Below are 12,707 nucleotides of genomic sequence, written 5' to 3' on the forward strand. Positions count from 1 at the left end.
TGGAATTTGTTGCTGGAGAATGTGGTGAAAGCAGTTAGTTTGGCAGGGTTTAAAAAAAAACAAACCCGATTTGGATAACTTTCTAAAAGAGAAGTGCCGGAGAATGTGGTGAAATCAGTGGGGTTTAAAAAAGGTTTGGATAATTTCCTAAAAGAGAAGTCCATAGACCATTATTGAGATGGTTTGGGGAAATCCACTGCTTATTCCTAGGCTTTAGCAGCATAAAATCTGTTTACTACTTGGGATCTGGCTTAGGAACTTGGAACCTGAATTGGCCACTGTTGGAAATGGGAAAATGGTCTTTGCTTTGGACACCAGATATTTTCCTGCTCGCTTTTAAATTTGACCTGTATTGAATGCTCTATTTGTGTGATAGAACTACCAGTCATTGAGACTTTTGACAAAGGCATAGATGCCGAAACACTGTCTGTATCGAGTCTTCGAGTCCTCGCAGTGCTACTATCAATAAAGAACTTTGAACTGTACACCCGTGGCTGAATTATTGACATCTCCTACTCACGACTCCTTTGTTGTGCAGCGACTGGACTTGACCAGTCGCTTTTTTCAGATTGCTAAAAAGTATTTGCCTTTTTCGTGTATCGTGAAGTGATGTTAGAAAATGAGTTGCTTGGCTAGTTTACATGGCATTTCAATATTAATGACCTTATTTGCATATCCAGATCAGAGAATAAGTGATTGTTAAGAAAACAACACAGTGAGCCATTTTCTGCATCAGGTCAGCAAATGTGATCGTCGCTAAACCAGTCAAAACTAGACGATCGCTGATTTTAGTGCATCTAGGTGTAGGTGATTTACTCAGCTAACTCTCAAGTTACCTGGGCAAATTCCCTTTGAAACTGGCCTAATACTGCCTCTACTCTGTCTATATCCTTTCACAACTATCAAAGGTAATATATAGAAATAAAACAGAAAACAAAAGAAATAAGGTAATACCTTTTTTATTGAACTAACTCAATGAATTTTTTGATGAGCTTTTGAAGGTAACCCTTCTTCAGATCAAAAATAAGCAAATGCTGACAAATACAGTATATGTAAGGAAAACATGAAAGCATCTTTAAGAATAATTAATACCAACGTCAGGACATCTTCTCTGTTGTCGCTCCTCAACATTGAAAATTGAAAATCTTGACTGCTTTAAGGTCTACTTAAAAGTCATCTGTTTAAAGAAACTTTCATATTGTGACAACATTCAGTTCTAGACTTTGTCCATAATCTTTTAAGGAAGCATCTTTTCAGCCCCGAGCCTCTTGTTCTTACCCTAAGGGCTCCTTTTATCAAGCTGCGCTAGCGGTGTTAATGCGTGCGACTTTTCATCACGCGCTGACCAAAAACTACCGCCTGCTCAAGAGGAGGCGGTAGCGGCTAGTGTGGCTGGCGGATTAGCACGCGCTATTACACGCGTTAAACTGCTAGCGCAGCTTGATAAAAGGAGCCCTAAATATCCTCTTTTTATTTTTACAATTATATTTCATTCCCTCATACCTTCCATTTCCTTAGTCAAATGTCTTCATTTAGTTTTGTTATCTGTATTTTAAAATTTATGTTAATTTTAGTCCCCAAATTATTTTATTGTAATTCGCTTAGAAATCCTGATAAGTGATTGTATCCTGATAAGTGATTGTATTTTAATGAAACTTGGAAAATTTGGATAATTTTCACAAGAAGAGGTAGGGGTAAGGGAGCAGGAGATAGAGATGTGACAAAATCAGTTTTAAATATCTATGTAGTGGAAAAGAAAGCCCAAATCCTTGTTAAGTCCTGTCTGATAGGCATCAAAATATTTCATCATTCTGTTCTTGAATTGTTTTAAAGTTCCATTTTAGTATTCTTACCATAAAAACTCTCCAAATGGCATGTATCAAAATCAAATTGACTGCATCTGTGTAGGACAGAGATGTAAATCAGCAGTTTTGACTGCAAGGACTTAAACCAGGAGCTGATTGTTGAAGCGACCACAAGCTTTTGGCATGCAAGATCAAGATAAAGCTTCGTAAGAAGATGATCATTAGAGATGTCCCAAAATGCAACATTGAAAACATTCCATCAGACTATTGGATAAAACTAAACAACAGGTTGCCTTGCTTGATACAGGAGATAGCCCAAAGAGTTAGGGAATGATATCAAAACTGTAATTAGTGATGAAAATTTAAAAAACACTCCAGAAGAAAAAGAGAGCCAAGAAATCACCTTGGATCTCAGAAGAAACTAGAAAAGTAGCAAAAGAAAGAAGACTAGCAAAACTATCCGGTGATAGAGAAAAAGTATCACAAATGAACCGAATGTTTCAATGTCAAGTTCGGCAAAACAAAGAATGATAGCTCAAGGATATTTGTCAGAAAATTGAATCAGAATGTGTATTAGCGTATCAGGAGATTAAGAGATTGTGGCAGAAATTCCAACCTCGATTGGGGATGCTTAAAGACACCAATGGAACGATATTGAATGATCCAGAAATCATTAAAAAGAGATGGAAAGAATATACAGAAAATTTGTATAGACAAGGCAATGAGGATAGCACTGGGGAAATTGAACTAGAAACTGAAGCTGAAGAACTACATATTTTAAAAGAAGTCACAGCAGCTTTATCGAAAAACAAGTCACATGGCATCAACGTTATTCCAATTGAATTAATAAAAAGCTCAGAAGGTGCTTTCATGGCCCTAACTCGACTGTGTCAATAGATTTGGAAGGAAAAAACATGGCCAACCAATTGGAAAAGATCACTGTTCATACCTATACTGAAGAAAAGTGACACCAAGGACTGTTAACAACTACAGAACAATTGCATTGCTTCTACACACCAGCAAAATGTTGCTGAAAATAATACAAGGAAGGCTCCAATCATACACTGAGCAAGAACTACCCGAAGTTCAGGCTGGTTTCAGAAAAGATAGAGGAACGAGACATTCTTGCTAGTGTTAGATGGATATTGGAGAAGAGCAAAGAATACCAAAAACCTTTGCTTCATTGACTACAGTAAAGCTTTTGACTGTGTGGATCACAATAAACTATGGAGAACTCTACTGCAAATGGAAATATTCAAACACATAACTCAGCAGGTAAAGAGCCTATATGAAAATCAAGAAGCTGCAGTGAGAACTGAATATGGCAACATTAATTGGTTTCATATAAAATGTGGTGTTGGGCAAGGATGCATCTTGTCAGCTTACCTGTTCAACCTGTACAGTGAAACCATCTTCAGAAAAGCAAATTTGGAAGATGAGTGGCTGAAATAAACAACCTGTGCTATACAGATGATAGTGCTCATCACCAACAGCAAAGAAGACATGCTGTATCTACTAAGAAAGTCAAAGCTGAAAGTCATAACATGGGATTAGAACTGAACATAAACAAGACGAAGATCATGAACATGGAAAATGATGAAGATTTTGAGCTTGAAGGCAATAGAATAGAAGTTGTAAAGGATTTCAATTTCCTGGACTCTTTTGTAAACAAAGAAGCAACTAGCTCTTCAATGAAGGCTCTTGACAAAGTACAGTAGAACCTCGGTTTGCGAGTGTTTTACAAGACGAGCAAAACACTCAGCAAACTTTTGACTCACAAACCGAGCACTGCCCCGATAAATGAGCACTTACAAACCAGGAAGCGCCGCTTCAGGGGATTCCTCTTCTGTCTTCCGGCCAGCCTTCCACATCGGGTGTCTTCCGCAGGTTGGAGGACCTCTGTCTGGACCTTCGCAACCGGGTGCCGTCCCGCCTGCACTTTGCGTGTGATGCGCACATTGTCAATCATCGGCGTTGTGCGTGTCATGCGCAGCATGCGGGTGGGGTGGCGCTCGGCTGCCTGGGCTCGGGTGTGGGCTCCAGCATGCGAGGGGCATCCGACGTGGAGGGCTGGCTGGCGGATGGAGGAGGCATCCCTCTGAAGTGGCACTGCGGGGTTCTCCGGCGGCTGGCAGACATTAGAGGCATCCTCCTGAAGCGGCACCGTGGGGGTCTTCTTCGGATGACGGACGGAGCAGGTGGACGGAGGAGACGGCGCTGCAGCACCCGGCACCCGACAGGTACAGATCCCGGGTTCTGGAACAAATCGTTGCTGTTGCCACTATTTTCTATGGGGAACTTTGCTTTGATAAACGAGCATTTTGGATTACGAGCATGCATCTGGAATGGATTATGCTCATAATCCAGACTCATAATCAGACTTGTCCACGCACTCATTTTTTCAGTGGTTAGTTACGGATGTGAAAGTTGGACACTGCAGATACAAGACAGAAAGAAGATTGACTCATTTGAGCTTTGATGCTGGAGAAGGATTTTAGGTGTGATGTGGACCACCAGAAGAACTAACAAATCTATTCTGGAGAGATCAAACTGGCTATGTCACTTGAAACCCAAATTATGAAGTTACAATCATCTTATTTTGGTCACACCATCAGAAGAGAGAGATCACTGGAGGAGGAGGACATGTTTGGGGAAAATCAAAGTAACCAGGTGAAGGGGGCGACCTGCAATCCAGATGGCTGGACACATTGAAAACAACCATGGGGATGACGCTGATGGACCTTTCTGGACTATTACAAACTGATTTCTTTTTAGATTCGCAATTCAAGTCACTAGTACTTAAACACAAGTCAATGGCACGTAATAACACCATTAAAACATTGGTGCAGCGGTCAGTTTTTCCAAAGTGTTGTCCGACAGAGGTTACATCCTGGCTGGTGTCACAATTTTTAATTTGATATCTATATAAATTGATTCTGGTCTTTAGCATCTGGCCTGTTTTACCAATGTAACAACCGTCTTTGCACTTTTTGCATTGATTGATGTACACCATATTTAGAAGATGAACATATAAAGGATCCTTTTATGTGGGATGACTGTGGGATCTTCTGAGATGTGTTTGCACAGTTTGTAGTGTGCCATTCTTTTCTTCATGGATTTGTGTGAGCAGTTTGCTTTTTACCAATTTTTGTTTCAGATTAGGTGGCTGACAGAAGGCTAGCACTTACCTTCCTGGAGTAGTGGCTGTAGATCTTGTATAATTTTTCTTAGTTTTTCCAGCTCTGGATTGTATGTCACTACCAAGGGGGTCCTATCTGTGGTTTTCTTTTCCTTGTAGTGTGTTTTCTCTGGCTGTTTTAAGGGATGAGGCAGTATTCTTGGAGACTATTTTAGGGTTGTATTATTTTTGTATGAAGGATTCATTCAAGGTCTTTAGGTGTTTATCTCTGTCTCTTGGGTTAGAGCAGATGTGGTATTTTGTGGCTTGGCTGTGTATAATGGATTTTTTTTTTAATATGTGAAGGATGTAAGCTGGAGTTGCGGAGGTAGCTGCATCTGTTTGCAGGTTTCTTGTATATAGATGTTTGCTTGTAACCATTGTTGACAGATTGTTGTGTCTAGAAAATTGACTTTTGTGTGTATAGCTTGAGGTTCACCAAAGCAAAATATTTATTTTGCTCTTTCCATTTATGAAGTATTTTTCACATATAAAATATTGTACATTTATATCAGACATATTGGCTGTAAATCTCTCTTGAAGCAGGGTACCGTCTACAACAGAAGCAATGGAAGATGAAATGACTTGCCCAGGTTCACAGCCAGCTGCTCCAGAACTGCTAGTTACCCAGCTTTTTGGCCTATTTTGTTTTCGATCTTACATGCTAATTCAATATGCTATTTGTAGTCCCTGATTTTTAGCCATTGATATCAGTGCTACATTTCCCATAATTTGCCATGATAAAGTTGTCATATCTAGAACTGGTCTAAAATATCCCTCCTGGGAGTTGGTAGTGGGAGCACTCCATTTCTAATCATTTAAGCCACTCCAATAAATACATAGAGGGACTTAATTAAAAAAAAAAGTCTAAGTCCGTTTTGGGCCTAAGATGCTAGTCATCCAAAGTGGGCCGCGTCCAAAGTCCATTCTTGAAAAATACGTTCCCTATATATATATTTTTGAGAATCGTTTACTTCTACTGTCCAGACCACCAAATTGTCTCTCTTTATACTGCATTCTCGTCCAAAAAATTGTCCAAGTTCAAAACACCTTGAACAAGACCTTTTGGACGTGGGAAGATCAGCAAAGTGATGGACTGACCACCGAGACATGGCAACAGAGTAGTGGGGCACCTTACAGAACACTGCTGTGAACTTCACAAAAAGGATCCCACAAAAAAAATAGCTCACCACAACTCCCTTATAGGTCATAGTGAGCCCTCCAAAACATCCCCAAAACATAGTATACCCACCTGTCTACCACCCGAATACCCTTATGGCTGCAGGTGCCACCTATATGACAGTACAGTAGGGTTTGGGGGGGTTTGGTTGGTGGCTCACATTTTCCACCATGAATGCAGTGGTTAGAGAGGCTTATGTGCCTGGGTCCTCTAGCCCACCCCCCCAGACTACTTAAGCCACCTCTGTGCAGCTCTACTAGACTTTCCTATGCCAGGTGCTGATGTTCTGGAGGTAGTTATGTATGTTTTTAATTCTGATTTTTATGGGATGGGAGGGTTCAGTGATCACTGGGAGGAGTGTGTGGGGGTCTGTACTTTGTCCCTGCAGTAGTTATCTGGTCACTTTGGATACCTTCTAGACCCTTATACCTGTTTTTAGATCGCCTAAGTCACAATGTATAAGTTCCGTCTAGGAAGTCTCGTTAGATTTAGTCGTTTTACAGCAATAATCAAAAGTTTAGGTCGGCCCACATTCCGCCTACCTCTCTCCCTAACCACTCCTCAAGAAGCACCCCTTTACACTCTGGGCGCACAGCGGCAGTGAAAAGGCCTAAGCTGCTTTTACATACGTTTAAAACCCGTTTTGAATATCGGCACTTGGACGATCTGTCTCTTTGATCGTCCAAGTGCCGATTTAGACGGGTTTTTAGATGTATTTTCGTTTTGATTATGAGCCTCATAGCTTGCCTATTCCCACTGCTCATTAACAAACTATTAGCACTTACCCACCTGCTACTATAGTAAGTTCTGCACTTTTCTCTGCTACTTCTAAAGAGGTGAAATTTTGAGAGAATCAAGGAATATTTTGTCTTAAGCATGGCTGTTAATCAGGCCATGTAGTGCTCTAGTTCTGCCTTTGCCTCATGCTCAACTGAGAACCTAGGGCTAGATTCACAAACCTGCCCAATCGGGCCTGATTTGGGCAGGTCCGATGAATTCTTCAAAGCCTAATATGCAGATGGGGGCAATCGGAGGAACGCCCCCTTCTGCCTGCCTGGATCGCTCTAAAGCGATCCCAGCGCATGCACAGACCATCAGTCAATGGTCTACACATGCGCTGGACCTCCGGGCCTGTCAGAGATTGGGGGTTTTTTTCCCCTTTTTTTAACGGAGCACGTGGTTTTAACCCTCTTAAGCCCGCGGGTTAAAACCATGGGCTTGCACTGCGGGGAAGGGTGGGAGAGTCGGGGCAGGCAAGCGATCAGGGCAGTTCAGGGCAGGCAGGGACAGGGCTGGGGACTACTGCTCTAGCTTATTGGTATATACCAGGGGTAGGCAATTCCAGTCCTCGAGAGCTGGAGCCAGGTCAGGTTTTCAGGATATCCACAATGAATATGTATGAGATGGATGTGCATGCACTGCCTCCTTGAGATGCAAATCTATCTCATGCATATTTATTGTGGATATCCTGAAAACCTGACCTGGCTCCAGCTCTTGAGGACTGGAATTGCCTACCCCTGGTATATACCAAACCGAGGGGGACCTAGTGCAATTTTTGTGATGCGGCACATGCTCAGTAGAGCATATTTAGAAAACCCTGGTAGCTTCTAAGTTAAATGCTTCTACAAGGCTGTGTCCAGTGATGTTACTTATATATATTAACTGCTATTCTGCTGTCCTATTATGGGTAAGCAACCTCTCTTTATTATAATGCAATCTGATGTGATTATCCTTCTTGGTGATAGATTAACTGAATACCGTATTCCTTCTTTCATTGAACTCTGTCCCATCTCTGATAATGAGACAGAAATGTAGCTGTTATGTACTTTGTTATATATAGGGGTCCTTTTATCAAGGCGCAGTAGGGGTTTAACGTGTGGAATACCCCGAGTTAAACCGCCTGCTGCGCTAGTCGTTAACGCCTCCATTGACCAGGCGTTAGTTTTTTTTGCTTGCCGCAGTGGTTAGCGCGTGATGAAATGTCCAACGCGCTAACCCCGCTAGCGCAGCTTGATAAAAGGACCCCATAGTGTAATTTTCTTTCTATGTAAACATATAAAGCAAAATGTCAGAGGTGTAGCAATATCAATTAGTAGTACCCATAGGAGATATATACCGTATTTTCACGCATATAACGCGCGCGTTATATGCGTTTTTACCTACTGCGCATACCCCTCGCGCGTTATACGCGTGAGCGCGGTATACAAAAATTTTTTTACATAGTTCCCACCCCGCCCGACGCCCAATTCACCCCCCCCCCCAGCAGGACCGCTCGCATGCGCTCCCACCCGCACCCGCATCCACGATCAGAGCAAGAGGGAGCCCAAGCCCTCTTGCCCGGCCGACTCCCCAACTCCCCGACAATATCGGGCCAGGAGGGAGCCCAAACCCTCCTGGCCACGGCGACCCCCTACCCCCACCCCGCACTACATTACGGGCAGGAGGGATCCCAGGCCCTCCTGCCCTCGACGCAAACCCCCCTCTCTCCAACGACCGCCCCCCCCCAAGAACCTCCGACCGCCCCCCCAGCCGACCCGCAACCCCCCTTCCCCGTACCTTTGGTAGTTGGCCGGACAGACGGGAGCCAAACCCGCCTGTCCGGCAGGCAGCCAACGACGGAATGAGGCCGGATTGGCCCATCCGTCCCAAAGCTCCGCCTACTGGTGGGGCCTAAGGCGCGTGGGCCAATCAGAATAGGCCCTGGAGCCTTAGGTCCCACCTGGGGGCGCGGCCTGAGGCACATGGGCCCAACCCGACCGGAGAGTCGGGGCAGTGCACGGAAAGTCAGGGCGGGTGAACGGAGAGTCGGGACAGCGCACGGAGAGGCGGGGCAGTGCACGGAAAGTCAGGGAGTGTGAACGGATAGTCGGGACAGCGCACGGAGAGTCGGGGAGGGCGAAAGGAGAGTCGGGGTGGCCAGAGGAGAGTCGGGGCGGGCGAAAGGACAGTCGGGCTGCATGCGCGGTATACCCGTGAGCGCGGTATACAAAAGTTTTTGTACATAAAATCGTGGTTTCTGCGCGCTATACCCGTGTGCGCGTTTTACACGGGTGCGCGTTATCTGCGTGAAAATACGGTACTCTGCTCTGGTCTGATTGTTGGCTTTATTTGAATAATTTTACTTTAAACTGCTTTGGTGTGACTTGTGGAATTTGGCATAGAAACTTTTTTAATAAGTACATATATACACATAAACATATCACTCAAAATACTGTTAATTCTATTTTCTTGCTCCTCTGCTCTAGATCTACATGCACTTGCGCTATTACAGCTGTCCCAATGAACAGCGCTATATTGTCCGTATCTTGTTCATTGTGCCCATCTATGCCTTTGACTCGTGGCTTAGTCTTCTCTTCTTCACCAATGACCAGTACTACGTTTACTTTGACACAGTACGGGACTGTTATGAGGGTAAGTGCATTATACTCTTGAGATTATGATTACAAATTATGGTGTTTAATTACTACAGGTAAATATTTATTTTTCGAGAGAAGCAGAACATTACATTCTCACCCATGGATGATGCCAACCTGTTGTGGAAATGCTTCCCATCGTTGCCTTTGGCAGTGTCTGCTGTGCATACATGCTTTCCTGCTTGCCTTTGTCACACGGGACCAAAGCAGTCTGTCCTTAGAGTACAGAAAAAATGGTCATGGTTTCTCCACTCAGTTTGTTCCATTTTGAAAATTTTTCTGTAGTGGGTCTAGGTATTCTTTCTCAGTCTCGGTGTTTTTCAGCATTTTAAGTTTTTCTTATTTTTCCATAGCTCCTTTGACCCTGAGCAAACTGGTTAGGAAAACCCAGTTTTTCACCATAACATCTTTTGATTTTACTGCAGCTAATTTTCTCCATACATGCACAGAAAAAGTGTTTTTAAAGTGTTCTGAGGCAACAGGACCATGTCCCTTACAGACATCCATTCATAATACCTGTCATGTCTGGGACCCGATCATAATTGTCCTTGATACTTGTTTGAGACTATCAACAAGAAGCTTTGAGTTGAACAGCAGCACAAAAGTAATTTTAGTGTAGACAAATCTGGTCCATTGATTTCAGCATTGGAGGCATTGGTCTCTGTGGCTCAGAGTTGCATCATATACTAGGGATGCATCAGCAACATTTAGGAAGTCTCCCCCTGCCTCAGCATCAGGCGTCAGCGGTGCCCATTGGCATTGGGCATCTTCCAATCCCACCTGTAGAACATACAAGGATTTGGCATAGCCCTCTTTGAAACCGAGGGACAGAAGCCAAGAAGCATCAACATCAGTCCCCTTTAAAGCACAGTGTCAGGAGTGTCAGGAAGTCAGCACTGCTGAGAAGTATCCACGCTGAGAGGGTAGTGCTTCCTTCAAGGCTTTGGAGTGGTCACAGCAGTCTTGATAGACTGGGACTAGGCCACTATTTTGACCATGGTACCTGCAAAGAATATGTCTGTACTGGTTCAGGCCAACTTTCACCTGTGGCTGACTTTGAAGAAAAGATCCAGTCATGATCTAGCAGGAGATGGAACACCTTCTTGCCCGACATGATACAAAGATATTGAGGCCCATGTATTTCTTGCTCACTGTGCATTGATGCCAGGGCCTTGAAGGTCGTCGGAGTTGGCACAGGTTGAGATGGTGGTGTCATCTAGTCCTTTAGGGGGAGTAAGCTTCCTCGGTGCACAGTCTGGACAGCAACCCAATAGGGAGAGGCAGACACAAAGAACATAAGAATTGCCGCTGCTGGGTCAGACCAGTGGTCCATCGTGCCCAGCAGTCTGCTCACACGGCAGCCCCCAGGTCAAAGATCAGTGCTCTAAATGAGTCCAGCCTCACCTGCATATGTTCCATTTTAGCAGGAACTTGTCCAACTTTGTCTTGAATCCCTGGAGGGTGTTTTCCCCTATAACAGACTCTGGAAGAGTGTTCCAGTTTTCTACCACTCTCTGGGTGAAGAAGAACAGAGGAGATTGAGAGGGGACATGATCGAAACATTCAAGGTGCTGAAGGGAATAGACTTAGTAGATAAGGACAGGTTGCTCATCCTCTCCAAGGTAGGGAGAATGAGAGGGCACTCTCTAAAATTGAAAGGGAATAGATTCCGTACGAATATAAGGAAGTTCTTCTTCACCCAGAGAGTGGTAGAAAACTGGAATGCTCTCCCGGATTCTGTCATAGGGGAAAACACCCTCTAGGGATTCAAGACAAAGTTAGACAAGTTCCTGCTGAACCAGAACATAGTCTCAGTTAGGGCTCTGGTCTTTGACTAGAGGCCTGCCGCGTGAGCGGACTTATGGGCACGATGGACCACTAGTCTGACCCAGCAGCGGCAATTTTTATGTTCTTACATTTGTACGGAATCTATCCCCTTTCAACTTGAGAGTGCCCTCTCATTCTCCCTACCTACTTAGGTTTCTACATGAGAAGTTGCCCTTGAGTATGATTTGGACCACTCCTGGAAGTCTGATCAGAATTCAGAGTTTCTCTCAAAGGAGGAAGCTCTTGGTATCCCTTCAGATCTCTCTCTTGAAAGGAAAGATTCTCACCCTGAGGAGCTCTCATTTATTAAGTTTGTGTAGGAAATGGCTAAGTTCATCGTATTTCAGCTGAATATTGAAGAAGATCCCAGAGCCAATATATTGGACATTCTTAACATTGATGCCCTTCCTAAGGAAACTGGCAGTGCCCATACACAGAATCATTCTGTACAGATGATACAGTAGGAGACCCCTCTCTCTCTACAGCCCATCCATAATAAAGCCGTCTCCATGTACAGAGTCCAAAAGGCACTTAGATTCAAGACTTACCAGCTTCCTCACTGTTCTATGATGGCCAAATCTGCTCTTTCAAAGAGCCAAGAGTTCCAAAATTTATTCGTTGGTGTGCTTGGGAGGGATGCTCAGACCCTTGAGTCTTTTGGGGGGAAAGTGTTTCAGAATACTGTGCTAATCTCCCACATTATCAACTCTTCACAAAGATGCACTTGCTGAACTTGGTGTACAGTGTGGCAGAGTTTGCAGACATTCCACCCCAGTGTATCGCAAATTGGGTGCCTCCTGAGATTTCAGCTGTGCCGCAACACACTGGCGAGGAGGAGAGTCATACGCGCCGGCTGTCTGCCTTCAGGATGTGCCTCTTGTAGCAAGAGGCATGTCTTGTAGGCAGTCAGTTGGCACAGGTGACTCTCCTCCTCGTCAGCGTCTCTCCTCCTCTCACCATACTTCCCCCTCCTCCCGGATCCCTCCACCGAAGCAACCAGATGGGCCTCCGCGCATGCGCAGACTTCAATGCGTTGATCATGCATGCATGTGATGTGAACGCATCGACGACTGTGCACTTCCGGGTGCATACCGGCCAGGGTACTGCGTTTAGTGTGCCATTGGCTGGAAAGTTTGCAACACTGCTCTACCCCCTGAGAAGGCTTCAGAGCTCTTTCAGCTAGTGGTCAACAGAAGGTGTGCAGAAAACATATTGTTTCAAGTTTCAAGTTTATTAAAATTTGATTGATCGCTTATTACAAACTAAGCGATTAACAATTTATGTAAAATAAGTAGTAAAACAAT

At 44.1% G+C, this 12,707-nt stretch overlaps 1 protein-coding gene across 2 annotated transcripts in view; it reads left to right on the forward strand.

The window, feature by feature from the left end:
• TMEM184B (transmembrane protein 184B) overlaps positions 1 to 12,707 on the forward strand; it is a 143,917-nt gene that overhangs the window by 14,490 nt on the left and 116,720 nt on the right. For both annotated transcript variants that reach the window (XM_033929518.1, XM_033929519.1), the window contains exon 3: positions 9,409 to 9,574. In XM_033929518.1, coding sequence (XP_033785409.1) covers positions 9,409 to 9,574 — 166 coding nt within the window. The remainder of the gene's footprint in view (positions 1 to 9,408; positions 9,575 to 12,707) is intronic.

This window comes from Geotrypetes seraphini, chromosome 2 (assembly GCF_902459505.1).
Source record: "Geotrypetes seraphini chromosome 2, aGeoSer1.1, whole genome shotgun sequence".
Taxonomy (NCBI): domain Eukaryota; kingdom Metazoa; phylum Chordata; class Amphibia; order Gymnophiona; family Dermophiidae; genus Geotrypetes; species Geotrypetes seraphini.